Here is a 25,079-nt window from a genome sequence, read left to right on the forward strand (position 1 = left end):
CTCGCTAGCCCCCCTTGATTCCCCCACTACCGATCGCCTCCGCGAAGGAAGGCAATGCGTCCAGTGCGCGCCTCTGGCCGGTGCTTTGTCCTTGAGAGGAGCACTGACTAGGGACCAGGTGCTGTTCTAGGCCCTGAGCTGTGAACATCTGGGTACAAAAAGCTCTTCTGGAGTGTTGTTTACCTTTGCTGGGGGAGGAGACCCAGACAGTGAACACATAACAAACAAAACAAGATAATCTCAAACAATGTTGAATGCCTTGAAGATAAATAAGATAATAAAACAGGGTGAGGATAGAGTGTGTGTAGAGAGTGGGGCTTACTTTCATCAGAATGGTCAGCGAAGGCTTTTGGAAACAGGTGACACTGAAAAGCAATCTGTATGACAAAGATGCCAACTTGGTGAACCAGTGCAAAGGCCCTGAGGCTGGATGGGGCTGGTGCATTGGAGGGACTGCTAAAATGCCAGTGTGGCTGGAGGCATATGAGCCAGGGGAAGAGCCCAGGGTGATGAGGTGGGAAAGGTGTGGGTGGGGAAGAACTCTGTCATGAAGGGCCTCACAGGTGAGCCCCCAGGGACTTAAGCCACGAAGAATCTGACCTGATTTAGCTGCTGTGGGTGGGAACCTCAGGAGGCTGAGATGTCCTAGTCGGGTGCCCCCTCCACCCCCTCACACCCGCCTGTCAAACTTGGGTGAGGTTGGGGCCAGAGACAGAGTAGTGGCCAGACTGGGCATTGGAGGAAGGGGAGCAGCCCTCAGGACCTGTCCAGACCCACTTCTAGCTCTAGGGGAGCCTGTCCTGACCTCCCACCCCCACGAAGCCTCAGTGTAGAGTACTGTCTTTCTGCCCCCGACCCGGCCAGCCCCCTCGCTGCCCGAACCCTCGGCTTTGGTGCTCCTTCCCTAATTTTTTTCTAATCCCCCCTCTGGTGCCTGGGACCTAGCAGTGCCATCCAGGTAGGGCGCTCCAAGGCAGAAGCGGGACCCCATGGGCCTTCTCCTGGTTACTCCTTTCGGGGGCTCTCTATCCAGAGTGCGTGGGTTGGGTCAGATGCCCTGTGGCGCTCTAGGATTGGCATCTGTGAGGTCGCCCCTGCTGGTGGCGGGACCTAGTTCCACGGGTACGGCGTGGGATTTCTTTCGAGAGCTCATGTAAGATTGGGCCGTCAGAATGGTGATTTGGGGTGATTCAAATTATTTATATAGATAGAGGCCTGCAAAAAATCATTGCTCAGGGCGGCACACACTCCAGAGGCTTCCTGGCCACGTGTGGGCATCGCTTCTTAGGTGGGGATGGCAGTATCTCCCCGGCGGGCTCCTTGCAAGGACAAAGCACCGGCCAGAGGCGCACACTGGACGCATTGCCTTCCTTCGCCGAGGCTATCGGGCGTGGGGGAATCAAGGGGGGCTAGCGAGCGGGGATGGGAAAGGGCCTGCGCTCTGGAATCCCCGGATCTGGGGCAGCCCCGCCCATAGAGACCCCCGGCTGCCGGCCCCCGGAGGACAACGAGGCGGGGGTGGGGGACGCGGCGGGGAGGGCGGGACTGGCGAGCATCAGGCCTCGGTCCCTCCACCTCTGTCCCCAGCTGGGTATCTCCTCCGGCTTCTCTCCTCGAGTTATGTAACTCCGGAACGTGGCAGCCGGGCGAGCAAAGGAGGAGGGGAGGGGAGAGGAGGGGAGGGGAGGGGAAGGAAGAGAAAAGAGAGGCGGGGCCGGGGGAGGGGGTTGGCGATGGGAAGCGCCGCCTCTGGCTGGGCCCCTAGGGTTCCCTTTTAGAAGGATTCCTGGAGGGTTTGTCCTCCCCTTGCTCCCCGTCCCATCCCACGCCTCAGTTTCCCCTCTACTTTCTGACCCATCCGCCCTGAGAGGCGGCCTCTGGCTCTGGATGGACTTCGCTATCGGGTAGTAGTTTCCTCCCCAAAGTTCTCAGCTTTGCTACCTTGGCCAAGTCAGTTGGGCGCTCTGAGCCTCAGTTTACCAGTTTGTAAAATGAGGTTTGATTGAGAGGCCACGTGCAAAGCGCCTGGCGTGGTGTACGGTGCAAAGTAGGGGCCCACTGTGGGCCGGGGGCCTCCTAGGGTTTAGTGAAATCAGGGAGGGGTGCCGAAGGGCTGTGCGGACTCCAGAGGGCAGCGCACGAGTCGGGCGGGTGAGCTCGGGACGCCGGAGGGGGCGGGGCGGGCCTGGGGGGTGCGGAGACCTGGGCGGCCGCTCCGGGGGTCCGCCCCGCGCGCTCAGCCAGGACCCTCCCCTCCCCTCCCCTCCCTTCCCCTCCCCCGTCCGAGGCCAGCGAGAGGGCTGTGGGCGGGCGGAGCCGCAGGGGGCGTGTGGCGGCGGCAGGAAGGGGCGGGGGGCTCCAGAGCACACGGCAGGAAGAGAAGAACCCACCGACCATCGCGAGCCCCGCGCGTCCGCACCTTTGGATCCCGCCATGTGGGGTCTCCTGCTCGCCTTGGCCACCTTCGCGCCTGCCGTCGGTCTGGGTTTGGAGGCGCCCGGCGCCTCGGTGCTGGGACTCGCGCCGCCCGCTACCACCGAGGCTCGGGGCTCGGCCCGGGGCTCGACCCCGGCCCCGCAGAGCAGCCCGGTCCAGCCGCCCGCGGGGAAGGATAACGGTGAGCGCCCCGACCGAGGGCCCGCTTCTCGGGCTGGCCGGTTACCCTCCTCCCCCGACCCGCTGTGTGCCCACCCTTCCCCGACACGCACACGCACACACGCGCTCACACACTCCCTGCCTGGAGCCTGTGTGCAGACCCTTCCCGGACACACACACATCCAGTCCCTCCCTCTCCCTCCCCCTCCCCCCTGCTACGACTGCTGACTCAGCATCCCCAGTTCCCGGCCAGACCAAGTCAGCAGTCCTGGGATGGAGCCAGTAGGATGCTGCCTCTTCCAGCCCCAAACCTTCCCTTTTCACGGATGAGGAAACTGAGACCACAGCCAGGAGGAGGGGAGAAAGAGGGACAGACAAAAGCACTGAGACCAAAAGGTGCAGGGCTAGACTTAGGACAGAGCCTGAGGGCAGGGGCCGGAAGGAAAGAGGGAGAGCAAGGCGGGGAGAGTGCTCTTTGCTAGCTGCCTTGGAGGAATGGGGCACCGGCAGGGGGCGGGAGAGGCGAGTTGCCTGACTTCCCGACTTCCGCTGTGAGTGCCTAGAGGAGGAAGGCAAAGGGATGGCAATCAAGGAGGGCTTCTCAGAGGAGGCAAGTGGAACTGGGTCCTGAAAGGTGGGTCTCTCTGAGTCAGGAAGAGCTAAAGAGAGCCCACCCACCCCCACCCCCCAAGGAAGCTGTGTGTGGAAAGGCCTGGGTCACCAGATACGAAAACGTACAGTCCGTTCTGGACGTACCCATGGGGCTTGGGGGGGGGTGGCATCCAACCTGTTTACAGCGCTGTACTGCAGGGCAAGCAGGACACAGGTCCAGCTGCGGAAAGCCTGAGCACCAGGGTGGACAATCTGAGGACAGGACATCTCAGCCCAGAGGGCAGATGCAGCGACAGAGGCAGACTTGGTTGGGCTTTGGAGCATGAGCTTGGGTCCAGGGCTAAGGAAGTCTCCTGGGCTGAAATTCAAAGAATGGGAATTAGGCAGTAAGATCAGGGATGGTGGATGGTATGACGGAGAGGGTCAGCCAAGGCCAAATTCAGCTCCTTGGAGCAACCAAACAGTTCCTAGTGGCTCGATGTAGCTCTCCACTGGAGACGGTCGGAGGTGGGGATGGCCAAACGTAGTCACGTCAAGAAGGAGAAGGAGCCAAGGAAGTGGTGGGAGAGGCAGGTGGGGGTCAGACTTTAAGTCCATGGGAAGGTCTTTAGATACGGGGGGTGAGGGCTGCTGCCGTGGGCTTGCTTGCTTTCTTGGGCTGGCAGACCGACCACTCCATCGGCCATTCTTCCCTCCCCTGGTGCTGTGCCTCCGTGGTCCCCAGGGACCTCAGAACAGCATGTCCGGATTCGCATCGTTAAGAAGAAGGTCGTTATGAAGAAACGAAAGAAGCTAACTCACCCCAGACCCGTGGTGACTGCCAGGCCTCCGGTGACCACCACCCCTGCAGGAGCCGTTGACCTCCCAGAGGAACAGGAACCAGGTACTGCTGCTCCTCTCCAGACTTGCAGCCCCTGGGCCAAATACTAACGTCACTTTTGGCCTCGTGGGCATAGGCATGCCCCCCGCTTGCCCGGCACACGGGCAGGCGTGGGCTCGGCTTCCTACCTCCCCTGGCCACTCTCTCTGGTCCCGTCTCACTGCTCTGTCCCTGCCCCAGGCTGTCCCCCTTTGGGCCTGGAGTCCCTGCAAGTTTCAGATAGCCAGCTCGAGGCATCCAGCAGCCAGTCCTTTGGTCTTGGACCACACCGGGGACGGCTCAACATTCAGGTCAGCAGCCTGGCTCTGAGCAGGGCACCATCTAGGAACTTCTTCCCTACCCCTCCCCATCCGCCATCCCGCCCACTCCATACTGTTCACTGGGTCTGATCACCGTGTCCTGTGCCCACAGTCTGGCCTGGAGGATGGTGATCTCTATGATGGGGCCTGGTGCGCTGAGCAGCAGGATGCTGAGCCGTGGTTCCAGGTGGATGCTAGGCACCCCACCCGCTTCTCAGGCATCATCACACAGGGCAGGAACTCTATCTGGAGGTGAGGCAGGCTGGCCCAGTCCAGGAAGTCCTGGGCAGACTCAGGAGGGTGGCGGTGGGTGTCCTGGGGCCACCGATAATCTCTCCCCACGCTTCCTGCCAGGTACGACTGGGTCACATCATACAAGGTCCAGTTCAGCAATGACAGTCAGACATGGTGGGGGAGTAGGAACTGTAGCAGTGGGATGGATGCGGTGAGTGGTCCCATGGTGGTTGCGGCCCCCCTGTAGGGTACTGGGCTAGGCTGGGGCTCCTCTGAGGTCAAGGAATAGATGCCCACTTGGCATCCCAGGAGAAAGGGGGTTGTCGGAATGGGTTGCACCCAGCAAGGGCAGCCTTGGGGGCTAAGCTGCTTTGGAACATGCCCACATCCTCCCCAGATGCTTTCTCCATGGGGTGGGTCCCACTTCTTGCCACAGCTTCCTGCCGGAACACCGTTTCTGGTGGTGGGCCTCCGACCCTTGCATCACTTCTCACCTCCTCACGGCTCTGGCTTGTCCGTCTCACAGACCCCTTTTTATACCAGGCTACAGTGGTGGGGCCTGGCCAGCTCTATGACTGGCTGCTCCTGAGTGATGTGGCCATATTGGTTTGTCTCATAAGCTGTGAGCGAGCCAGAAAGCCTGGCTGCCTAGGGCTACCCGTCGGCAGGGGGTCTGTGTTTGACCTAGAGTGCCGGTCTCCAGCTGAGCCCACCAGGGTGGGTGTGGTGGTGAACTTAGAGGCCTGAGTTCTTTCTCTGGCCCTGGGCCAGGCTGCTGGGTTTCAAGCAGTCCCACCAAAGGACTTGATGCCCCCAGGTATTTCCTGCCAACTCAGACCCAGAGACACCAGTGCTGAACCTCCTGCCTGAGCCCCAGGTGGCCCGCTTCATTCGCCTGCTGCCCCAGACCTGGCTCCAGGGAGGCGCATCCTGCCTCCGGGCAGAGATCCTGGCCTGCCCGGTCTCAGGTGGGCAGTCGGACAAGGGCTGGATGAGCAGGGTAAAACCTCCAGCACGGATCCCCCTTTACCATGAATTCATTCTCCACCAGATCCAAATGACCTATTCCCTAAGGCCCCTGCACTGGGATCCTCTGACCCTTTGGACTTCCGGCATCACAATTACAAGGCCATGAGGAAGGTCAGACATAACCCTATGAGCCCCGGGGGGAGGAGCTGCTTATCTTAGGTCCCCTTCCCACCGGGGCATAACCTGCTAGGACTGTCCTCATGTCCCCACTTCCCCCACTGTCTCACCCTGCTCTCCCGTTGGCCCCTAAACTCCGCCCCAATTGCCTTCGTTATGGTGCCTCCCTGGTTCTAACCCTTCCTTCTGGTCTGCGGCCACTCCTCTCCTCTACGGTGCCGTGGTGCCCCCATCTGTGTGGGCCGCCACTGGTGTCTGTGAGTCTTCCACGGCCACACGTGGTCTGATCCTGGGGTCTAATCTTCCCACGCCCCATGCCGTGCTACACTCTGCCTCCCAGCTGATGAAGCAGGTGAACGAGAAATGCCCCAACATCACCCGCGTCTACAGCATCGGGAAGAGCCACCAGGGCCTGAAGCTCTATGTGATGGAAATGTCGGACCAGCCTGGCGAACACGAGCTGGGTACTGGCAGGTTCTGGGCGGGGAGAGGTAGGTGCAGGGGAGGCTTGTGGGCCTGAGCCAGCTTCGAGCCCTCGTGTTCCCAGGAGAGCCCGAGGTGCGCTACGTGGCCGGCATGCATGGCAATGAGGCGCTGGGACGAGAGTTGCTTCTGCTCCTGATGCAGTTCCTGTGCCGTGAGTTCCTGCGAGGGGACCCACGAGTGACCCGGCTGCTCACCGAGACACGAGTGCACCTGCTGCCCTCCATGAACCCTGACGGTTATGAGACTGCCTTCCGCCGGGTAGGCCACCCGGCACGAGGGCCGCCCTGTGCCTTCTGTCCTGGTGCCTGCTTGGCTTGAACGGGCCCCTTCCCCGACAGGGCTCCGAGCTGGTAGGCTGGGCCGAGGGCCGCTGGAACCACCAGGGCATTGACCTTAACCATAATTTTGCTGACCTCAACACACCACTATGGGAAGCAGAGGATGATGGGCTGGTGCCTGACACTGTCCCCAACCATCACCTGCCCCTGCCCACTTACTACACCCTGCCCAATGCCACCGTGAGTATTCCGGGGGGCCGTGGTGGTGGTGGGCCACCCAGGGGCCCTTGTCTCTGTCTCCCACCCCACCTGACCCGCCCCTGTCTAGGTGGCTCCCGAAACGCGGGCCGTGATCGAGTGGATGCAGCGGATCCCCTTTGTGCTGAGCGCCAACCTCCACGGGGGTGAGCTCGTGGTGTCCTACCCATTCGACATGACTCGGACCCCGTGGGCTGCCCGCGAGCTCACGCCCACCCCGGATGATTCCGTGTTCCGCTGGCTCAGCACCGTCTATGCCGGCACTAACCGGGCCATGCAGGAGCCAGACCGCCGACCCTGCCACAGCCAGGACTTCTCCTTGCATGGAAACATCATCAACGGCGCCGACTGGCACACGGTCCCCGGGAGTACGTGTCTCAGGATAGTTAGCCCTGTCCCCACACCCTGCGCCCGGAAGGTGGTCTGCTCGGTCCTCGTGGGGTGGCAGTGTCGATGCCCGCCGGGAAGTGTGTCCCAGAGGAGGGCCCCAGGAGGGCCGGGCTCCCGTCCCCCCCGACCTCCCCCCTAGACTCCAGCCTCTGTGGTCACCCTAGGTATGAATGACTTCAGCTACCTGCACACCAACTGCTTCGAGATCACCGTGGAGCTGTCCTGTGACAAGTTCCCTCACGAGAACGAGCTGCCCCAGGAGTGGGAGAACAACAAAGAAGCCCTCCTCACCTACCTGGAGCAGGTCCGGTCTGAATCCCCCCAACCCGGGCCTGCCCCGCCTCAATGCTGTGGTCCGGTCCGCTGTCCCCGGGGGTTGCAGCTCCCATGAGGGGGGCCTCTCAAGGTCCCCACAGGAGGCACAGTCTGCCAGCTGGGTGGCCTCGGACATGAGCCGGGAGGAGTAGACCCCACAGCCGTCCAGCCCGGGGGGGGGCCATAGAGCTGTTCCCAGAAGAGACCCCTTATGCAAGGGCGGGGGGGGACCCTGGTATAGACGCCTCCTGTTCCACGGGAACTCTATCCCTTGTAATGGCTCCGTAAGTATAGTTTCCAAGGGTTCCAAAAGGACAAGCCGGATATCAGAGGTCGCTGAACTTGGGGAAACCCAAAGACAGGCCTTCCTACCGGGGGTTTGTAGCTCTCCCAGTCCAGATACAATTTATCAGTCAGGAGTTATTTTTACCAGAGTGTGCCCCCTAGGAACATAGACCTACCGTCACTGAGTTTGCCCTGAACAGAGCCAGAAAATGAAGTGAAGGTCACATTCGCACGCAGAAGGGGCAGGGATTTGATAGCCTTCCCCCCCGCGCAGGTGAGAATGGGCATTACGGGAGTCGTGCGGGACAAAGACACAGAGCTGGGGATTGCCGATGCTGTCGTTGCTGTGGAAGGGATTAACCATGATGTAACGACAGGTGTGTGGGGGAGGGGAGGATGGGGGTGGTGGTGGAGAGGGGCGGCTTTAGGCTGGGTGGGAAGCAGAGGATCACCAGATCCTGATCTTGCCTTTCACTCCTGTCAGCATGGGGTGGGGATTACTGGCGCCTGCTGACCCCAGGGGACTATGTGGTGACCGCGAGTGCTGAGGGCTACCACCCAGCCACGCGGAACTGCCGGGTCCCCTTTGAAGAGGGCCCGGTGCCCTGCAATTTCCACCTCACCAAGACTCCCAAGCAAAGACTTCGAGAACTGCTGGCGGCCGGGGCCAAGGTGCCCCCAGACCTTCGGAGGCGGCTGGAGCGGCTGAGGGGACAGAAGAATTAACAGGTCCAGGTGAAGAGCCCTAGACCTTGGGCAGGCTGGACCTGTCCGGAACTGAAGGAGGGAGGGACAAAGTGGGGGAAGAGGTGCTCAGGCTCATTAAAGCTCCTTGGCACCTCAGCCAGTCTTCCTGTGGTCTCTGTGTCCCAGGTCTTGCCCCTGGGCCAGGCCTCAGTTTTCCCCTTCTCCCCCATCCTATTCTGCACACGCTTGCTTTCATCGATTGACGTCTGGGGGAATGTGTGGAAAGAGGATCCCGCCCGGGTTCTTCTTGAACCTGGGGCTTACCAGAGCAACTCATCCACCAATCGCAGGCACCAGGACAGTGCTCCGGGCCGAGCATGCAAGGAGTCAAGGATAACCCGGGCCCTCCCAGCCCCCAGGGGCTCCCAGTCAAGAGAGGGGACAGTTCAGTGCGGTGTGGGACGTGCTAGGGTGCAGGCCAGGTGCTGTGGGAGCACAGACGGGATTACATACGTGCGTGTGAAATACTGCCGTTCCGCGGGGACTCAGACGTCAGGGATGCAACAGATATGAAGGTTCTCGGAGGTTCGATGGGAGGCGGACCAAGTGTGGGGTATGGACAGAGAGCTCCAAGCAGGAGAGACCAGACAAGGAAGACAGGACAGCTGAGGATGTTTGAATTTGCTTCATCAGCCATTTTTGGAGAGGATTGGTAAATGACAAGATTTGATTAGTTTCTTTTATTTATTTATTTATTTTAAAGATTTTATTTATTTACTTAATAGAGAGAATGAGATAGAGCATGAGAGGGGGGAGGGTCAGAGGGAGAAGCAGACTCCCTGCTGAGCGGGGAGCCCGATGCGGGACTCGATCCCGGGACCCCAGGATCATGACCTGAGCCGAAGGCGGTCGCTTAACCAACTGAGCCACCCAGGCGCCCTGATTAGTTTCTTTTAGAATGAAGGGCAAATGATATGTCAGTCTGTGTCTGGCCAGGGAAATACCTGACTCAGGTATTTCAAGCAGAGGAAAATGTAATGCTGCACATTGGATATAAAGGTTTTGGAAGAGCTAGGATGATAAAAAGCGAGAAGGGAGTTTTACCTAGAAAATCGGACTCCGGATCTCCTGCGGCCACCTGTGATCACTTGTGGTCACTTGCCATGGCCAGAGCCTGAAGCAGAATAATTTCTCCCTTCCTGCCACTTTGTAATCTCTAACCTATGAAATCCACTGGCAAAATCTAACTGTAACTGGGGTGCCTGGCTGGCTTGGTGGAGCGTGCCACTCTTGATCTTGGGGTCGTGAGTTCAAGCCCCACGCTGGGTGTAGAGATTACTTAAAGAAATTAAAATGTTTTTTTTTTTTTTTAAAGATTTTATTGATTTATTTGACAGAGAGATAGAGGGCACAAGTAGGCAGAGCGGCAGGCAGAGGGAGAGGGAGAAGCAGGCTCCCCGCTGAGCAGGGAGTCCGACGCGGGGCTCGATCCCAGGACGCTGGGATCACGACCTAAACCCAAGGCAGCTGCTTAACCGCCTGAGCCATCCAGGCACCCCAAGAAATTAAAATCTTTTTTAAAAAAATCTAACCGTACCCTAGCTTGCAAAGAAGCCTACAAAATGCAGTTATCAGGCACCCAGCCCCCTGCATTTCAGAGGAGAGTTTGAAAGGGCAGTGGTGGGACAATTACTAACATGTAAATTCAGCACAAAGAGGGCGCCTGGGTGGCTCAGTTGGTTAAGCGACCGCCTTCGGCTCAGGTCATGATCCTGGAGTCCCGGGATCGAGTCCTGCATCGGGCTCCCTGCTTAGCAGGGAGTCTGCTTCTCCCTCTCCCGCTCCCCCCTCTTGTGCTCTCTCTCTCTCTCACTCTCTCTCTCAAATAAATAAATAAAATCTTTAAAAATAAATAAATAAATAAATAAATTCAGCACAAAGACCTCCAGGTAGCCTCTGTTCGGTAAGCCTGCCTAGTGCTGGGCTATTCCATCGTCTCTGTTTCTTGAGCTGTCTCCGACTCTCCCTCTCATATTTTCAATCTCAGATCAATGGGAGGAATTCAGCGCCCCATTTCCCATCTCCCTGCTCCCCACCGCCAGCTCCACTTGTACAGCATCATCTTTTTCCAAACAAAAAAAGACTGTTTTTATTCATCGGAGTTTAATATACATAATGAAAAGTGCACTTAGGTGCGCAGCTGATAGGCCAAGTGGATTACAAGATGGGTCTCAACTATAGACGATAATAAACTCACTTCCAATGTAAAGATACAGGCACCTTGAAAGTAAAAGGCTGGAAAAGATGTATTAAGGAAGTAGGAGAGGCTTTTTTTTCCTCTAAAAATTTTATTTATTTATTTATTTATTTTAAAGATTTTTTTTGAGAGAGAGAATGAGATAGAGCATGAGAGGGGGGAGGGTCAGAGGGAGAAGCAGACTCCCTGCCGAGCAGGGAGCCCGATGCGGGGCTCAATCCCAGGACTCCAGGATCATGACCCGAGCCGAAGGCAGTCGCTTAACCAACTGAGCCACCCAGGCGCCCCTATTTTTAAGTAATCTCTATACCCCATGGGGTGCTCGAACTGACAACCCCGAGATGAGAGCTGCCTGTCCCACCCACAGAGCCAACCAGGCGGCAGGAGTGGCTGTCTTAATATCGACAAAGTTGACTTCAGGGCAAAGAAAATTACCTTTCTATATACATTGCAGATTTAGCAGTTCAGAGGGAGAACAGAGCAGGCTCAGTGTTTTTTGTTGTGTTTTGGAAATTGGCTCTTGAGTATGAAAAGGGAAGGCCCAAGGAAAGCAGGTGTTGATGCCAAGATGGTGTCTTGGAAGGAGACTAGAGGGACAGCAAGACGGCCAACCCTCCCCCTCCCCCAGGGACCAGCTGTGGGGCCACCTGATCTGGGAGGTGGAGAAAGGAAACTGGGCCCAACCTGGGTGGGGAGGACAAGGACAGGCACGAGAGGGTTGGGACAACAACCTGGGGCCCTGGGTCAGTAGAGCCAGAGCAGACGACCACCCATCACCCTCCCAGCGAGGGACCGGCCGCTCTGGAGTCAAGGGTTCCTCTGGGCACGTGTCCACCTCTGCTGCTGAGCACTGCGGGCCTCATCTGATCTCTCTGGGCAGATCCCCGCCCTTTGTTTGTCAACAGCCCAGGACACTCCGAAGCAGCCCCGTGGGGGCGCCTGGGTGGCTCAGTTGTTAAGCGTCTGCCTTCGGCTCAGGTCATGATCCCAGGGTCGTGGGATCGAGCCCCGCATCGGGCTCCCTGCTCAGCGGGAAGCCTGCTTCTCCCTCTCCCACTCCCCCTGCTTGTGTTGCTGCTCTCTCTCTCTCTCTCTATCACATAAATGGAATATTTCTTTTAAAAATTGGTTTAAAAAAAACCCACGAGGGGCATGCTTGCCACCCAAGAAGTAGTGGTCCCACAAAGGCCTAGCCCCTGTTCTGGAGGTATAGAGATGGCTACGGTGGCGGCCCTTCCTGTCCCTCCCAGAACCTTCTCAGCAGCCGGTGCCCCCATCCCCTGACTTGAGGGGAGTGTTGGCTGCTAATAGCTGGCTGCTTCCCCCAAGCACTGCTCTTGGCCCGATGGGAGCCCCTGACACAGGGGTTCCATGCTCCGTCCCACTTGGGCAGCCTGTGACCGAGGACTGACTGGCCCGGAGGTGTTCTAGCTTTCTCCTTGCCACCGAGAGGGCCCACTGTGGTGGCCTTCAAGCTCCAGGGCTCCCCGCTGGGACCGTTCTCCGCTCTTTCCCCTGCCCTGTCCTGCCTCCCTCACTGCTTTTCTTCCAGGGAAGACTTTCACATGCATCCAAATCCCCATTTTAGCTCTGTTCCAAGGAATCCCACCTAAGAGAACGGGCTCGTGGCAAGTGCTGAATAAACGCGGGGTCTAAAGGCAGCGTAGCCCCCTCATACGGCAGCAGAGGCCTCGCGGGGCCCCTTTCTCTGCTCTGGCAGCCCCCACTCCGCACACACACACCCCCAGGCACGCACACAGGCACCTAGAGCTCCCTGCCTCCCCTCCTCCGCCATCTTCTGCTTCAGAGCTGCTCCCCCAAGGAAGGAGGTTTGAAGGAATTCTGTCAACCTTGAGGCTTCATTGTGAGCTTTTGGTGTTTGGGTGAGACCAAGAGAGCGGATGTCCCTGCCTCAGTCAACAAAGAGGGCAGAGAGATGCCCAGCAAGCCGTCTCTCGGTACCTGCTCCTGGCCTGGCCTGACCCCGGGGCCTTGTGGGACTTCGTGCTGTGGACCGGGCCAGGGCACCATTGAGGGGCCTGCCAAGTTTGGGCCCGCTCAGCAGCCACTCCACCACACTCCACCCGGCAGCCACGGTTTATCTTGGCAAGGTGGCTTTCTGGGCCTGGCTCCAAGAACGGCCTAGGGAGCAGCCCCAGACAAACCAGCTTTTACCACAGAAGCCAAAGCTGGCTGGGCTTGAGTCCCTGCCAGCCCCAAAGTGGCCAGACCCTCCTCCACCCACCTGAAGGTCAACTCAGTCGCTGGGTGAGTGGGTGGATGTGTGGAGGGGAGCCAGGCTCCCAGGTGAGTGGAACCCCAAGAGAGGCAACAGGGACAGGGACCCAGGCCAGAGGGCTTTCCTGGCCTCCCAGGATGGCTGCCTGACTGTGGAGTGTCCCTTGGTCACAGTGCCAGACAGCCCTTTACAACATTGCCATGGGGAGGCATCCACACTTCGCCTCTCCCAGGGACGCGGGACCTTCCCTCGGCTCCCCCAGGAGGCCTGGCAGCCCAGCCTGAGGGGCCCACTGCACAGCCAGGGAGGCATCGGGAGCTGCTTTCATTCCCAGGCTGGCAGGGGATGGGGAAGGAAATGCTTTGAAGAAACAGGATGTCAGGATGCTGGGCCCTAAGGAACAACAGACCTGCTAAGGCATTTTTCCTTCCCCTTTTAAACACTTGACCCCTCCTCTCTCAAGGAATAAAATTACCTAAAGAATGTGCCAAAAAAGAAAAAATGGTCTTGTTTCTGTTATTGTCCTGCTGAGAAGCCTCTTCTACATCTTTGGAGTCAGGAAATCTCTTCCATTCTGTCTCCAGTGGGGGTCCATGCACTCAGAACCCTCCCACCATTCCCCTTGGCAGAATGGCAGCTCTAAACCCAGAATGCCCCCCATCCCCCCAGGGCTGCCACTCTGGTCTCCTGCAAGGCTTCTGGAAAGGCCCGGAGGTTTGGTCACCTTTCCCTTAGGGGGGTGGGTGGAGGCAGGGTCTTCTGGACAGACCACCCACGAGTGCCCTTCTGAACTCCAATACAGGGGACCCAGAGCCAAGAGTCCAGCTGGGGAGAGACTGGTTAGAGTGAAGGTAGAATGACTTAGTGAGAAATTAATTTACATTTGTTCTTGTGTTTGCAGCCCTGCTCCCAGAAGGTAGCATGGCAGGGTGAAGTACCAGGGTGGTCGGCTGGTCTCTGCATTTTGTTTCCCAGAAGCCTAACTTCCTGAGAAGTGGGGAAGGTGAGGGCCAGTGAGTGCCTTCTGGGAGAGTAGTAGAGAGAGAGAGACAGAGACAGAGACATAGAGAGAGGGGTTGAGGGGGGAGAGAGAGACGGAACGGACTCCCTGGTAACAAATGGTATCTCTTGGGTAAAGGATGGGAGTTTACCATTAAACACGTAATTAGACAGTTAATGCAATGGTTTAACATTAGACATATAATGAATGTAATTCAGCACGTTAACAAAATAATGGAGAAAGTCATGTGATTATCTAAATATATGCAGAAAAGCACTTTATAAAATCTGAACATCTATTCAGAGTTTAAAATTTTTTAAAGAAAATTAGGAATAAAAGGATATCTATAAAACCAAATATGATACTTAATGGTGAAAAGCCAAAGTTTGCCTTTTGGGATCAGGAACAAAACAAAGATGTCCGCTATTACTCCTTTTATTCAACAATGAATTAAGGGTCCAACCAGTGTCTTTAGGCAAGAAAAAGAAACAAGGACTGTAAATGAAGAGATAAAACTGTCCTTTGTAGATAAGAAAATCCGAGATAACCTCTGGATAAAGTATTACTATAAGTGAGTCAAGCAAGGTTGCTGGATATAAGGTTATTGTTCAAAAATCAATTGTATACGCATGACAAACAGTGAAATTAAGAAACTGTTATTTTGGGGCGCCTGGGTGGCTCAGTCATTAAGCGTCTGCCTTTGGCTCAGGTCATGATCCCAGGGTCCTGGGTTCGAGCCCCACATCGGGCTCCCTGCTCAGCGGGAAGCCTGCTTCCCCTTTCACACTCCCCTTGCTTGTGTTCCCTCTCTTGCTGTGTCTCTGTCAAATAAATAAATAAAATCTTTTAAAAAAAAAGAAACTGTTATTTATAATAGCATAAAGTAACCTAATACTGAGGAATAAATGAAAGATGTGTAAGACGGAGGCCTACAAAATACTATTAAGAGAGGGGCGCCTGGGTGGCTCAGTTGGTTAAGCAACTGCCTTTGGCTCAGGTCATGATCCCAGGTTCCTGGGATCGAGCCCCGCATTGGGCTCCTTGCTCAGTGAGGAGCCTGCTTCTCCCTCTCCTTCTGCCTGCCACTCTGCCTGCTTGTGTTCTCTCTCTGTCAAATAAATAAATAAATATCTTTAAAAAATACTATTAAGAGAAGTTTTAAAAGATAGAAATAAATGAAGGAATATACAATATCCATAGATTGAGATACTCAATATATCAAAGGCATCAATTCTCCATTAACTGATCTATACATTTACAGATGCAATGTCAAGGAAAATTCAGCAGGTTTTTTAAAAATAGAAGTTGATAAACTGATTATCACATTTATTTGGAAATGCAAAGGACCAAGTGTCGCCAAGATCATTATGAAGAACTAAGTTGGACAGCTTGCTGTACTAGATATAAAAACTTACTACAGGACAGGGAAAGAAACAACAAATGTTGGAGAGGTTGTGGAGAAAGGGGAACCCTCTTACACTGTTGGTGGGAATGCAAGTTGGTACAGCCACTTTGGAAAACAGTGTGGAGGTGCCTCAAAAATTTAAAAATAGAGCTACCCTATGACCCAGCAATTGCACTCCTGGGTATTTACCCCAAAGACACAGATGTAGGGAAAAGAAGGGCCATATGCACCCCAATGTTCATAGCAGCAATGTCTGCAATAGCCAAACTGTGGAAAGAGCCAAGATGCCCTTCAACAGATGAATGGATAAAGAAGATGTGGTCCATATATACAATGGAATATTACTCAGCCATCAGAAAGGATGAATACCCAACTTTTACATCAACATGGATGGGACTGGAGGAGATTATGCTAAGTGAAATAAGTCAAGCAGAGAAAGTCAATTATCATATGGTTTCACTTATTTGTGGAACATAAGGAATAGCATGGAGGACATTAGGAGAAGGAAGGGAAAAATGGGGGGGGATATTGGAGGGGGAGACGAACCATGAGAGACTATGGACTCTGAGAAACAAACAGGGTTTTAGAGGGGAGGGAAGAGGGGGGATTGGTTAGCCCGGTGATGGGTATTAAGGAGGGCACGTACTGCATGGAGCACTGGGGGTTATATGAAAACAATGGATCGTGGATCACCACATCAGAAACTAATGATGTATTGTATGGTGACTAACATAACATAAAAAAAAAAAAAAGTTCAAAAAAACCCCACAAAACTTACTACAAATCTAAAGTAACTAAGGTAATGCAGTATCAGTGTAAAGATAAAAAGACCAGTGGATCAGAACAGAGAATCCAGAACAGACCCATATATATATATATATATATACGGACGCTTGATTCATGAGAAAGGTGCCAACTGCAGTGCAGGGCTGGAAGTTGGTCATTTCGATAGATGGACCTGAGCCAATTGACTATCCATACAAAAATAATTAAACTTGACTTCTAGCTCATACCATATTCAAAAATATCTTCTTGATCTGTAGGTAGGTAAAGATTCCTTAAAAGGATACAAGAAGCATTAACCATAAAGAAAAGATTGGTAACTTAGACTACATTCAGTTAAGAAGTTCTGGTAAAAATCTCATAATGAGGGGCGCCTGGTTGACTCAGCCAGAAGGGCATGCGACTCTTGATCTTGGGGTCATGAGTTCGAGCCCCACATTGGGTGTAGAGATTAGTTAAATAAAAACAATTTTTTTTTTTTTTAATCTCACAATGAGAGTGAAGAGAAGGAGAATGTTCAGGAAGTAATAGGAGGATGAGTCCACAGGGATGGTCATTGCTGCACACCCATTAGGACCCTCATGTTGGGGGTCTTCTTGTGAACAGCAGTCTTCAAGCCTGGCAGCCTCAAGGAGGTGGCTCATTTCCTTCTATCCTCCGATGTGTCCTGTTACCGCCACTGAGTGGTGGCAGTGGAAGGAAGCTCAAGGGTATAGGTGTGGGTAGGAAGGCAGGACGGGGCCACCCCAGGCTCAAGAGCTAGGAGCTTCGGAGAATCACTGTGAAGAGCCTGTCTTTTCTAGGGGAGAAAGACCCCATGATGTATGAACTTTTTCCTATTTAAAGAAGTCATCCTGGGAAAGAGAAAAGATATTTGGGGGTCTATTCGAACCACCTCAAACATGTTGAATGTTTGCCTCATTTTTTTTTTTTTTTAAAGATTTTATTTATTTATTTGACAGAGAGAGAGAGCGGGAACACAAGCAGAGGGAGTGGGAGAGGGAGAAGCAGGCTTCCTGCCGAGTGGGGAGCCCGATGCGGGGCTGGATTCCAGACCCCTGGGATCATGACCTGAGCTGAAGGCAGATGCTTAACCGACTGAGCCACCCAGGCGCCCCTGTTTGCCTCATTTTAAAATTGATCATGCAGTGGGAAAACAGACCTTGGAGGTTACTCTGGCCAAGGGCTTCTAGTCTATCTTCAAAGGCATGAAGTTTATCGTTTTAGCTTTCACATTTGGATCCACAATCCACCTAGAATTAATTTTTGTGTATGGTGTGAGGCAGAGGTCCAGTTTAATTTTTCATATAAATAACCAGTGGACTCAGTGTCATTTACTGAAAAGACCATCTTTCCCCCCGATGCATGGCACTTCAAATTTTTCTGGGAGATTTTTCTTTTGGGAAAAAGAAGGACCCCACCCATATGGGTGGGGGTCGGGGAGAAGGGCATTTTGCAGAATAGTCAGCCGGAGGGCTTGTCGAAGCTGCGGCTTACCTTTGCTTGAGTCAGCGGAGCCTGTCCACAGTGGGTCCTGTCTGAGCTAAATGCAGCCCCAAAGGCTGCAGGTCCCCAGGGTAGGGTGCAGACACAGCAGCTTGCTTCTGCTGGAAAACATACGTGCGAGGAAGGCAGAGGACTTTCCGGAGATGCTCTCTCTCTAAAGGGCTAGCAGGAGCAGCTCTGGGTGCCTTGCCCATATCCCTTTGGACTTACAGTTCGGTTCTGGTACTTGCTTGCAACATTCTATAACAAAACCCTCTTGTTTTGTTGGTGGCTTCTCTTCTGCATGTGGGAGGGCAGGCCAGATGTGCTAGAAGGCTAATCTCCCGGGAGCAGTCCTCAGGCAATTGCAGATGAGGGCTGGAGGATCAATATCCCAGATTCTCCACCCCTCGGGTGGGAGAGCTCTGAGGTGTGTTCTTTTTTTTTTTTTTTAAAGATTTTATTTATTTATTTGAGATAGAAAGAATGAGAGATAGAGAGCATGAGAGGGAGGAGGATCAGAGGGAGAAGCAGACTCCCTGCTGAGCAGGGAGCCCGATGCGGGACTTGATCCTGGGACTCCAGGATCATGACCTGAGCTGAAGGCAGTCGCTTAACCAACTGAGCCACCCAGGCGCCCCTCTGAGGTGTGTTCTATACGGTCTCCCAGAGCTCTCCAGCAGGGTCCTTGTCTCAGGTTCTGCTTCCAGGGGAACCCAAACTAAGACACGTAGGAAAGAACACTGTATTAGTCAGCCTCGGCCGCCATAACAAGATACCAGAGACGGAGTGGCTTGAACAAGAGAAATAGATTTTCTCATAGTTTTGGAAGTTAGAAGTCCCAGATCAAGGTGTCAGCTGATTCAGTTCCTGGTCAGGACTCTTCTCTGGCTTGTAGAGGGACACCTCACTGTATCCTCACATAGTGAAGAGAGAACTCTAGAGTCTCTTCCTCTTCATACAAGGACACAAGTTCTATCAGATTACAGCCCCACTCTTCTAACCCTATTTAACCTTAATCACCTCCTTAAAGGCCCTATATACAAATAACACCACATGGAGGGAAGGGTTAGGGCTTCAGTGTATGAGTTTTGGGAGGACACAATTCGGTCCGAAGCAAACATTTAGTCACTGATTTGGTCCTGCCTTCTGTGGATGAGGGGGTGGGCACTGTTGACTCGGATGGTGGCCTGAGCACAGTTTTGAAATCTTTCAGGACAGATCTCACATCTTATTTATAGCAACCACGCACCTGACCCACCCCAGGAACCGGAGTGTGACCACTACCCGGCTACCACCTGCATCCAGGGCAGATTCCGGTTCTGCAGGTGTTCAGCCTTGGGGGCGGAGCTGGGCCGTGGGAATTGCTCAGAGCCTGTTTGGAGCAGGGCGTGGGCTGGCAGGCTTTGGGGCTCTGCAACATGGACTGGAAGCAAGAGCTGAGGGGGAGGCCAGGGGAGCACGGAGATGAACAGAAGGCTATCCCTGTCATGGGCCCCAAGTGAGCTGAATCCCAGGTATTGGCTAAGAACACAAGAGAAGGAAGCGAAGGCCTCTGAAGGACATGGAGGGCCCATCTGCTTTGGCAAGTGTATTCTGTCCAGAGGACTGCAGGGCACGGGGCCACGGGTTGCAGAGTTTCCAGAGGCCAGAGCCAAGGAGGACCCCCAGGAAGAGAGTATAGCCTGAGGCCTGGAGCTGGATGCTGGGCTCCCTGGACAGTGGGTCAAAAAAGTGGCTTCCAGAGTCAGCTAGCCAGACCTTTGGGATCTAGGGGATGTATCTCAGGGGATGGCAGGGATTCATTCCAGAAGGGGGAGGGACGGTAAATGAGCCTGAAAATCTTGCCTCTTTACTACCCCTCCTCCCAAACTTTGAGACAGGAGAGCCAAAGGTGCCTAGACCTGGGGAGGGGGGTGGTTGGGATTTGCTCGAATAGGCAACCTCAGGACCAAAAGCTGCCCTATCCTGCCCTGCCTTGGCCAGGTGAGGCCTTGTAACCTCCGTTCAGAACGGATCTCACTTCTGAGCCTCTGGGCAACTGAACAGCATTTTGTTTGCGCTCTTCTCATTCCCGGGAAGTCCTCTGACAACCCCTGCCTTGGTCCTGGCCAGACAGCCAGGGGACTGAGTCCTCAGTGGCCAGGTTGTGCTCCCAGTCTAAGCTTCTGGGGTGGAGCCCACGTTCTAGGTCCTCAGGCCGACTAGCCTGCCCACCACCCCCAACAGTACCTGAGAGCAGACATGGGGCAGGTAATACTTGCTCAACTCTGGGGCTGTTGAAAAAGCCCAAGGTGCAAGAAGGCTGCACAGGGGCGCGGCTGGGAGGGGCCCCAGGAGAGCCGCAGAAGCGCTGAGAAAAGCAGACCTATGCCAAGGAAGCAGGCAAGAGAGGCCAGCTGGTCATCTGCAGCTGTGTTTATTGTTCTGTTTTCTCCAACCTCAGCTGATCGGAATATGAGGCCAGGGGCAGCTAGGCCCATTCCATGGTACCATGGGGCCAGCCGGAGTCATGTGTGTGTGGGGCCGGAGTCCATGAGATAGCCATTGGGAGGAAGACCCAAAATTCAGGGGGTTTGGCATTCCCTCTTCTGCACCCTCCATGCCAAAAGCCCCCGGTGGGATTCATAATGTGGCAAGCATGAGTGTGCAGGCCTCGAAGGGGGTGGCCACGGGGGTTGAGCAGCCGTTGGAAGCTCCATGGGAGCCTGGGCAGGCCTCCTGAGGCTGCTGGGCACCACCCCTTGCCCTGGAGAGTGGTCGGGATGCTGGGCCAGCTGAGATGGGTCAGACACAAACGGGACCTCCCCAGGCCACTTCTCCCTGAGCTGTCCTCTTTCCCACGGTCCCCATCCCCTGCTCCTGTTGCCTGATGGTCTGGTCTGCACAAGGTCCATCTCTTCCAGAGGAACTGACCCAGTGAGGAAAGCCCAGCATCCCGGTACCTCCCCGGGAGGCTCTCCTGCCAAGAGCATCAGCACAGTGCTAGGGCTTCCGACCAGCCCCGAGAAAGGGAGGTGAGAGAAGCCTGTGGGGCTGGAGGCCTCAAGCACAAGGAGGCCTATTCAGGCCTTTGGGTGGATGTCTGCCCGAAGCCCTGGGTCCGCATCTCTCTGTGCTGTCGTCCAGGACATGAGTGTATATCCCAGAGGAACCTCCAGTCCAGGCTCAGTGGGGGCAACACCTGCAGACCTGGTGGGGGGAGGGAGAGAAGAAGGTCCTGGAAAAAGGCTGGCTGCAAGGGGACAGGAAACCCCTTCTCTCCACCTTTTCAGCTTGGGCCATTGTGGGTCGGGGGCAGGAGGGGGCTGGCTGTGTGGTCCTGACAGCTGTCTAGATGGGCCCTGGAGAGGGAGACTCGGACCCCAGGGCCCCATCCTTGCTCAAGTGTTTTGTAGAGTCTATGCAGGGCCAGGGAAGGAAGCAAGGCCCAGCCGGAGACCTACCGTGATTAGGAGTACGCCAGGCCCTGAAGCCCCCGGGCTGAAGTGTGGAACTTGTCGGAATCCTCAAAAGGCTGGTCTGTGGTAGGCAAAGAGAAGAACCATAAGCTACGTGTGGCCTGGGGACCTTATCTGCCTGTGTGCCTCTGGGCTGGGGACAGCACGCAGGGCATACGGCCCTTCCTGAGGGCAGAGCTACGGAGAGCCTGGCAGGTGCTCGGCCGCTCCTGGTCCTGGCCTGGTGGGCACCGCCGACAGTTAGGTGAGGCGCGCCCCTCAGGCCTCTTAGGAGGTGCGGCCCCAGGTCCTCGCCTGTCTCACTGCCTCAATCGAAAAAGATGACTCTGGGCTCCTCTTCCCAGCCCTGCTTCCACCACAGGGCCTGTGCCAAGGTGAGGAAACAGAGTGCCAGCTCAGAAAGGAGGTCAGCCTCTTGGAGTACGGACTCCTCCCGTGGCAGTGGCCTGTCTCCCTCCCAGACGTCCATGAAATTCATCACTTCCATCATCCTCTCCCCCGCCGAAACCCCCGCCCCCACGGCTTCTCTCTGCTGGTGGGAGAAATCGGTGGCCCTCTGCTCCCCAAAACTCACATTTTAAGCTCCAGACACACTTGGGTTAAGAAAAATTATCCAAAACTTGGAAACAAGGCAAAAAAAAAAAAAAAAAAAAAGCCCGTGTGCCCTTTGAAATCATCCTAGAGCATTATCTAATGAGCTTGCCCTGAGTCATCTTATTCCGGGGGGATGTGGTCCCTGACTCACTCTATACTACTGGCTAGGGCCCAGGCTTTGTTAAGTTGAATGTTGACTTGAAGGAGATTAATCACTGACAAATGACAACCATTTCACTAATGGCACATGGTAAGGGTGACATCGTCTCGATTCCACATCTGTAAATATGGGGGAGGGAGGCTGGGCTAAACCTCATCTAAAGTCAGTCCCCTTCCATCCGCTGAGTGACTCAGTCCCTCACAGCGGTGCATGCTACCCTCCGGTGGATGCTGGGAGGCCCAGGTCAAAGGCCTGCAGCCTGTGTGTGGTTTCTCCAGCTCTGAGTGTGGGGTCTTTGCTCTGGGCTCAAGCAGGTTCGGGGATGGGGCCTTGGAGGGGTTTCCAGACCTTTTCCAACTGGGATTCGAGTCTTCTCCATGGTCAAGTGGCCAACTGACAGGAGTCAGAGTGGTGACCACCCCAAGCGATGGGGCCCAGGGAAATGGGATCCAGATGGACCTCCTGGGACCCCGGCAGAGCTCCCTGCTCTACACCCTCCAGGGATACCTGGCCAACCAGCACGAGGCTCTGGTGAGATGTGGACGGGGTGAGTGCCGGAAGCCTAGCTGCCCCACCAGGCCATAGCGGGGCAGCACGGGTCACCCACCTGCAAGTCCCTCTCCGTGGGCTCTCGGGCAGGCCTGGGGTGGGGAGCTGGGTGGGCGCAGCACGGGGGCGAAGGCGCTCCTCTGTTTGACAGCGGAGATCATGTTGACAGGCGAGAAGGAGAAGACGCTGGTGGTGGGGGCAGCGGCCGGGAGGGACATGGAGGAGGCAGCGGCCAGCGGGGGGCTAGAGGGCATGACTCCGGGGCGGGGCGGGGAGGGGCAGGCGTAGCAGGGAAGGCGGTGGGAGACACAACAGGGAGACAGCACCAGAGTGAGCAGCTCGGTTGGGGCCCTGGCACGGGCAGTGGGCCCCAGGTGGGCTGCTGACCCAGGCACCAGGCCCAGACCTCACTAGGGGGCTGCTGTGACGGTCCTGGGGAGACCAGTACCGGGCAGGGGCTGGAGGCAGGCTAGGAGTCCCTGGGGTCCTGGGCCAGCACTTGTCTTTCGGGGAGGTTCTAAAGACCCTTTCTTGGGGCTGGAAACGAGAGGCCAGACTAGGTCAAAATCAAAGCAAAATCAGAACACTGAACAAAACCAAATATTGGGAGGCGTCCCCAAAGATGAAAGATGTGGAAGAGATGGAATAGAATAGGAATAGATCAGGATTCCTGCTGAAAGCCACTGGGATTCTGAGATGCTAAGGAACATTCGTGGGCCTTGGGGTACCAAGGTTAGAGTCAAAGATCAGGGTTCATAGCAGAGCTGGGGCAAGAGGTCAGGGGTGTTTTGGGGGGTACACACAGATTCCTGTTATAAGGCCTCTCTGCCCAGGATCTCAACTCACACAAGTACCCTAACTTTCTCCACACATGTGTTTCCCTTACCGACCCCACCCCCACCTGCCCCCACTGGGCACTTTGTTCTTTGCCAGCTTAATACAGGTTCTTGTCACCCCTAGCCGGGGCCTGGAGGCCTCCTATATCTCCCTCCTCCGGCCGGTCAATTTTAAACAAAAACACAGAGATCCACATCCTTGCATCTTCCTGTTCGAGACCTCCGGGCCACCCAGGGCTGTGCATTGCTCTCCTGGGAATGGCCAGGGAGCCTCCAGCACACAGGCTCTGGCTGCCCCTCCTTCCTGCAGCCTCCTCTCTTGGGGGCTTTGGGCACCTCTGGATCCTCCTTTCTACATTTTCATCTAACCCCGACTCCCTGCCTCTCTCTTCTGAGTATCAATAAAGTTGTGATTTGAGTGTTGTCCAAGCAGCCTGCATGGGGTGGGGGTGGGGGCTTCCTGAAAGAAACCAATAGCTTGAGAAGGCTGCCTTTGGCATCAGAGCACCCCCCCTCCCCCTTTGATAAAGTGATGCCTTCAACAGCTACGCCTGTTCCAAATGTCCTCAGCCTCATGGAGCACCATCTCCTTAAGACAGTGCTCACGGCTAGTTGATGAGGTCCATGGAGCTCCGTGGAGGGCTTGAGACGAATGCCAGAAAATGTACTGTATCTTCCAAGGCTGGAAGCTCACAGCCACATATTGTAGCTTGGGTAGTACTGGGATTTGTGGGTCAAACTGGGAGTTGCTGGTGGCCAAAGCAGAAGACCAAGGGGAGGCCCAAGCAGACAGCCCCAGACCCTCTGGCTGGGGCAGTTCTGGATGTCATTTCAGGCATGTCCTGGCAAACTCAATGAGAATGACCCAGGGAATGGGGTGGGGACCTGGGTAAGACCTGGTCATGAGATGGGACTGACCCTTAGGCAAGTCCAGGGTGTTCCCAGCTGATGCTGGAAGCAGGGCTCAAGCTGCTCTAGAATTCTTGATCCTCTGGCTGAATGGGGAGATCCCAGATGGGGTGGCTTCTGCCCCCTGGGGCAGTATGTTCCCCACTTCTGACTACACTGTGTGTGTGTGTGTGTGTGTGTGTGTGTGGTGGAGAGGGGCTGGTAGTCCAGACCCTACCAGTTTAAAATTCAAGGGGGCACCCAGAGAGTCTTTAAGAATGCTGTCCCAGATCTGAAGGAAGTGGGAGAAGTGGAGCCTGGCCTGAGCAGAGGGCCAGGAGACACAGGGCTTTAGGTACCGACAGCAGAGGTTCACGGCTTATGTAAACATGGACATATGGGGCTTTGGGTCCCAGAAGCTGAGCCCAGGCCACCAGGAGAGAGTCAGGCTCAAACCCACAGCCAGAAAGAGTAGTACCTAGGATGTGAAATCACACGCTCTTTCTAAGTCTGGGCACTTCATGCACAGTGGCTGCTTCAGATCAGGGAACAACCCCAGGCAGGGTGATACTGACCCCATTTTACAGAGAGGAAACTGAAGTTGAAAGAAATACAGTAACTTGCTGAATGTCAGCCAGCTCCTGATTTGGACTTTCACACCCTGAATCCAGCTGCCTGACCACACAGACTTCGCCTGCTCTTCCCGAGCTGGTTGCAGGGAGCCACATCTCTCCTCCGACCCGTTTTTCAGACCCGTAGAAGCCCATTTGGCCTGAGCCATTAGTTCCCTAGGGCCTCCGGCAGGGGGCGCTAGCCTCCTCCCAAAGTCCTGGCGTAAGATGGAAAGGTGGCGGTCCGCCGGGTTTCAGCCGGCCGTCCCCCCGTTAACGCCCCTTTCAGGAGGAGGGGAGGGCTAGAAACGAGGTGTGCAGCTGAAATCCGCAAAGAGACTAAAGG

The 25,079-nt window shown here is 55.4% G+C and overlaps 2 protein-coding genes across 3 annotated transcripts in view; one reads left to right on the forward strand and one right to left on the reverse strand.

The window, feature by feature from the left end:
- The first annotated feature begins 2,299 nt into the window (after nucleotides 1–2,299).
- On the forward strand, nucleotides 2,300–8,621 carry CPXM1 (carboxypeptidase X, M14 family member 1). The gene is made up of 14 exons (XM_036093166.2): nucleotides 2,300–2,617; nucleotides 3,932–4,090; nucleotides 4,268–4,377; nucleotides 4,499–4,638; nucleotides 4,741–4,831; nucleotides 5,438–5,588; nucleotides 5,672–5,760; nucleotides 6,107–6,230; nucleotides 6,314–6,510; nucleotides 6,591–6,770; nucleotides 6,859–7,156; nucleotides 7,343–7,482; nucleotides 8,053–8,155; nucleotides 8,263–8,621. The coding sequence occupies exons 1-14, from the start codon at nucleotides 2,434–2,436 to the stop codon at nucleotides 8,502–8,504; spliced, it is 2,208 nt and encodes a 735-aa protein (XP_035949059.1). The 5' UTR covers nucleotides 2,300–2,433; the 3' UTR covers nucleotides 8,505–8,621.
- An 11,413-nt stretch (nucleotides 8,622–20,034) lies between these two features.
- Nucleotides 20,035–25,079, reverse strand: part of EBF4 (EBF family member 4) — a 57,842-nt gene continuing 52,797 nt past the window's right edge. Inside the window, exons 16-18 of one of the 2 annotated variants that reach the window (XM_078057028.1) lie at nucleotides 22,457–22,654; nucleotides 21,081–21,156; nucleotides 20,035–20,826 (exon numbers count right to left, since the gene is read on the reverse strand). In XM_078057028.1, coding sequence (XP_077913154.1) covers nucleotides 21,086–21,156; nucleotides 22,457–22,654 — 269 coding nt within the window. In that variant the 3' untranslated portion in view covers nucleotides 20,035–20,826; nucleotides 21,081–21,085. The remainder of the gene's footprint in view (nucleotides 20,827–21,080; nucleotides 21,157–22,456; nucleotides 22,655–25,079) is intronic. The other variant, XM_036093161.2, reaches the window with a different exon arrangement.

Source organism: Halichoerus grypus, chromosome 10, assembly GCF_964656455.1.
Source record: "Halichoerus grypus chromosome 10, mHalGry1.hap1.1, whole genome shotgun sequence".
Lineage (NCBI taxonomy): Eukaryota > Metazoa > Chordata > Mammalia > Carnivora > Phocidae > Halichoerus > Halichoerus grypus.

Coding starts and splice junctions, on each gene's coding strand:
- CPXM1 (XM_036093166.2), top strand. CDS start 2,434: ATGTGGGGTCTCCTGCTCGCCTTGGCCACCTTCGCGCCTGCCGTCGGT. Junction 4,091..4,267: donor CCCAGAGGAACAGGAACCAG/GTACTGCTGCTC, acceptor TCCCTGCCCCAG/GCTGTCCCCCTTTGGGCCTG. Junction 5,761..6,106: donor ATTACAAGGCCATGAGGAAG/GTCAGACATAAC, acceptor TCTGCCTCCCAG/CTGATGAAGCAGGTGAACGA.